This window comes from Otolemur garnettii, unplaced genomic scaffold (genome assembly GCF_000181295.1).
Source record: "Otolemur garnettii isolate 467f Iridium unplaced genomic scaffold, OtoGar3 scaffold00018, whole genome shotgun sequence".
NCBI lineage: Eukaryota > Metazoa > Chordata > Mammalia > Primates > Galagidae > Otolemur > Otolemur garnettii.
In genome coordinates, this window is record NW_003852413.1 from 619,253 (window position 1) to 624,079 (window position 4,827).

General features: G+C 50.4%; 1 protein-coding gene across 4 annotated transcripts in view; it reads right to left on the bottom strand.

Annotated features, from left to right (window-relative positions):
* The window catches only part of NARF (nuclear prelamin A recognition factor), a 27,800-nt gene that overhangs the window by 4,910 nt on the left and 18,063 nt on the right, over positions 1 to 4,827 (bottom strand). For 2 of the 4 annotated variants that reach the window (XM_012803180.2, XM_012803179.2), the window contains 3 exons: positions 3,999 to 4,062; positions 3,169 to 3,306; positions 2,743 to 2,900 (listed from right to left, as the gene is read on the bottom strand). In XM_012803180.2, the coding sequence (XP_012658634.2) occupies positions 2,743 to 2,900; positions 3,169 to 3,306; positions 3,999 to 4,062 (360 nt within the window). Of the gene's footprint in view, positions 1 to 2,742; positions 2,901 to 3,168; positions 3,343 to 3,998; positions 4,063 to 4,827 lie in introns of all 4 variants that reach the window. The other 2 variants (XM_023511319.1, XM_023511318.1) reach the window with 1 other exon arrangement.

Here is a 4,827-nt window from a genome sequence, read left to right on the forward strand (position 1 = left end):
GAAAAGCTACCCTAACAGGGTAGCTAACAGGTATAGCGTGAAAAGCTACCCTAACAGGGTAGCTAACAGGTATAGCGTGAAAAGCTACCCTAACATTATACCTAACAGGTATAATGAACACTATTTGGCTGATAGGTAAATTTATAACACTGACTCAAGCATAAGAAACTGATACATGAAACCAAAAACATTTGTACCACCATAATATTCTGACATTAAAAAAAACTCATCTGAATGATTTTGGACTGGTGGGCACAGTGGCTCATGCCTGTAATCCCACCATTTTTGGAGGCTTGGGTGGGAGGATCCCTTGAGGCTAGAGTTTGGGACCAGCCTGAACAACATAACAAAACCCCATCTCTACAGAAAATTAAAAATATTAGACAGGCATGGTGGTACCTGCCTATGGTCTGAACTATTCAAGAGGCTGAGGCAGGAGGATCATTTGAGGCCAGCAGTTTGAGGCTGCAGTAACCTAGGATGACCCCACTGTACTCCATCCTGGGTAACAGATTGTAAGACTTTGTCTCTTTCTTTTTTTTTTCTGAGACAGAGTCTCAAGTTGTCACCCTGGGTAGAGTGCCATGGTGTCATAGCTGATGGCAACCTCCAATTCTTGGGCTCAAGTGATCCCCTTGCCTCAGTTTTTCTATTTTTAGTAGAGACGGATCTTGATTTTGCTCAGGGTGGTCTGGAACTCCTGAGCTCAAGCAATCCTCCTGCCTCGGCCTCCCAGAGTGCTAGGACTAGAAGCACGAGCCACCGCACCAAGCCAAGACCTAGTATCTTTAAAAAAACAAACAAAACAGGGGTGGGTGCGGTGGCTCACGCCTGTAATCCCAGCGCTCTGAGAAGCCAAGGTGGGTAGATTGCTTGAGCTCTGGAGTTTGAGACCAGCTTGAGCAAGAGTAAGATCCCATCTCTAAAAAATAGACAGGCACTGTGGCAGGCACCTGTACTCCCAGCTACTTGGGAGGCTGAACCAAGAGAATTGCTTGAGTCAGGAGTTTGAGGTTGCTGTGAGCTATGACACCATGGCACTCAACCCCAGGGCAACTGAGTGAGACTCTATCTCTAATAAAAATAAAAAACAAACAAAAAAGATTCTGAGGGCTGGGTGTCCGCAGCACAGTAGCTACAGTGTCAGCCACATACACCAAGGCTGAAGGGTTTGAACCCAGCCCGGGCCAGCTAAACAACGACAACTGCAACAAAAAAATAGTTGGGCATTGTGGAAGGCGCCTGCAGTCCCAGCTACTTGGGAGGCTAAGGCAAGAGAATCGCCTAAGTCCAGAGAGTTTGAGGCTGCTGTGAGCTGTGATGCCACTGTACTCTATTGAGGGTGATATAGTGAGACTCTGTCTCAAAAAAAAAAAACAAAAACAAAAAGAAAAGAAAGATCCCGAGGAAATTTTTAATCTGATTAAACCTCCCTCTCCATTGGTTCCTGAATAGCACCAGCAGTTGAACTTCTGACATCTACCTTCTTAGAAGCTGGCAACTCACCTTCTCTTTTTAATTTTTTTTTTTTTTTTGAGACAGAGCCTCAAGCTGTCCCCCTGGGTAGAGTGCCGTGGCATTACAGCTCACAGCAACCTCCAACTCCTGGGCTCAAGCGAGTCTCCTGCCTCAGCCTCCCAAGTAGCTGGGACTACAGGCGCCCGCCACAACGCCTGGCCATTTTTTGATTGCAGCCATCATTGTTGTTTGGCGGGTCCGGGCTGGGGATTCGAACCCACCACCTTAGGTGTATGTGGCTGGCGCCTTAGCCTGTTGAGCTATAGGCGCCGAGCCCTCTTTTTAATTTTTTGAAACAGTGTATCTTTCTGTGCCCTGGTAGAGTACCATGGTGTCATAGCTCCCAGCAACCTCAAACTCCTGGGTTCAGGCGGTCCTCTTGCCTCTGCCTCTGGAATAGCTGGGACTATAGGCACCTGCTACAATACCTTGTTCTTAGGTTGCTCTGGAACTCCTGAGCTCAAGCAATCCTCCCACCTTGGCCTCCCAGAGTGCTAGGATTATAGGTGTGAGCCACTGTGCCCGGCCAACTCACCTCTTTCCCCAGACCTCCAGCTCCACCTTGCGCAGACCAGGCCTCACTGGCCACCTCCTGTTGTCCCTTAGCCCAGCTGCACAACCCACCTTCCCAAGCCCCAGCCTCCTCAAGAGCCAGCCCTTGCCTCTCTGCCATCCATGCCCGTGGGTCCCTGTTCCTCATGTCACAGGGCACCAAGGCAGGGCCTGTAGCCCTGCTCATGCCTTTCCTGGTGCCTCTTCTCCTGCTGCCTAAGCACCTCGGAGCCTCTGGACTTGCATCAGGCTTTTCCCCTTGCATATCTTATGATGTCTACACTCAGGATGGTGAGTAGACTGTAGATGGACCACCATGATTGCCCCCCACCTTCCCCTTCTCCTGGGCCCCTCACTCCTCTTCCCCAGTGCAGGATATCCTCCTCATCTTGGTTGGTCACAATTCACCACTTTCTGTCTTTGTGCAGCCTGGGGGGTCTCTCTGAGCCACAGGCCGACTGCTCCCTCCAGTTTCCACCTTTTACTCTGGTCTCTCCTCACTCAAGGACAGACCTGGTTCATCTTCATCTCCCATTTGCCTCAACCCACGGTGTGTTCTCCACTCCAGTGTCACCACAGGAGCCAAAACTCTCACCTGGCACCACATCGGTCCCCCCATGGGGCATGGCCCCAAGAGAACTCCTTCCACGGCAGCTGCTTTTGCCCTCTTACCTCCAGGGCATGCAAGGACCTCCACAAAGTGGTATGGGAATGTGCCTTTCTTTAGCTTCAGGATCATGTTCTGGATGTTCCGAAAACCATATGCAGCCGCAAAGCGCAACAAAACCTCCCCATCCTTTTCAAGGGTGACCTCTTGGAAATCTTTGTTTCTACAAAATGAACAAAGTGGGTTTTGGTCTGTCAAGTTCTTTATCTGTGACTCAAGGATGATTTTCTATTCTACGTTTGGAATTTCAGCAAAATAAAAAGTCTGAATAAACTAAAAAAAGGCCTTCTGATTTTGCACTGTAAGCTCTACACAGAACAGCCTCACACACAGAAGCAAATGCCCCATGCAAGGTTGGCTTTAGGTGGTCTGCCGGGTGCTGGCCACAGGTGCACACGGGCTGTGGGTGCTGCCTCTGCTAACTGCCGCACCTCAGGGCTCGGTAAGTGACTTCCTCCACATCCTCATTGAACAGCTCCTTGGCCGCATATCTGAAGACATGTACCAGGTGACCATCTGAGCTGGCTCCGTCGTGGCGCATCACCATTTCCTCCTTTGAGTCGCCAAACCTCATCAGGCAGAGGAAGGTAAGTCCTTCATTAGTGCTGATGCAATGAAAGAGGAAAGCCAGACTGCCTCAGGGCATGTAGCTGCCTCAAGAACTGGGAATGTCAGGGTGACCAGGAAGACCTGTCTGCCTGCCTGCACCCGACCCAAGACAAATACCCCAGGTCACCGCAAGCCTGAGCAGTTTCTTAAATCCTATAAACTTCAGTCCCACCTTCCACAAAAGGGGCATAAATGAAGCAACTGGGTCAAGGAGCTTAGGGGAAGATACATGCTGCTGGTCTTTGCAGCACTCTCTGCCCTGCTCCTGGGATGTAACAGGAGCCACAGGCTCTGATGGGTGTCAGGGTCCAACCCATGGCAGAATCCAGCCCGCTGCTCTTGGAATAAAGGGATCTGAAGGAGCTGCTTCATTTCCCTGGAGGCAACACAGACTGTCAGGAGTAGCTGACATCTGGAAGGAAGGGTGATGGGCTCTGAGTGAGAACACAGTGGTTGGTGCTTCTCCTCGAGGGTTCAGGGTCATGGAAGCCCACCAGCTCCCGACTCTCTGGCACCCCTGGGGAATGGCATTCCAGGGTTCTGCTCCCATCCAATTCAATAGCCAGGAAGGTGGCCAAGGGCTGTGGGGGACCACACTCCAGTGCTTCTCACATCCTCATCCACTAGCAACCCTACCCCAGAAGCCACTTACAGAGTGTCCACGGTAGCATCCTGCACAGACAGGTCACTTTGTGCCATTATTTGAGCAATTTCACCTACATGCAAATAAGCAACATGAGACACCCTCAGAGAACACAGATGGCCCCCACAATAGAACACCACACTTTCCTCCCCCCCAAAGGAAATTCGACACTAGTAATCTCGGATGCCCTCCCTGCCATAAAATCTCCTTCTCAGAGAGTAGGAGCCCATCTCAAGGGCAAAGCAACACTAATAAAATTAAAAACACTAATGAAATACAAAATGAAGCCAGGCGCAGTGGCTCACACTTGTAATTCCAGCATTCTGGGAGACTGAGGCAGGTAAACCATTTGAGCTCAGTAGTTTGAGACAAGCTTGAGCAAGAGTAAGACCCCATCTCTAGTAAAAATAGAAAAACTAGGTTTGCCACCCATAGCTCAGTGGTTAGGGCACCAGGCACATATAGCGAGGCAGGTGGGTTCGAACCCAGCCCAGGCCTGCCAAACAACAGTGACAACTACAACAAAAAAAGAGCCCGGGCACTGGCGATGTCGTAGCTCAGCAGCAGCTAACAACTCCTAGGCTCCAGTGATCATCCTGCCTCAGCCTCCCAAGCAGCCCAGACTACCGGTGCATGCCACCACACCCGGTGAGAAGGCGTCTCGCTCTTATTAAAGCTGGTCTCAAAAAAAAAAAAATAGCCGGGCATTGTGGCAGGTACCTGTGGTCCCAGCTACTTGGGAGACTGAAGCAAGAGAATCGCTTAAGCCCAAGAGTCAGAGGTTGCTGTGAGCTGTGACGCCACAGCATTCTACTTAGGGTGACATAGTGAGACTCTG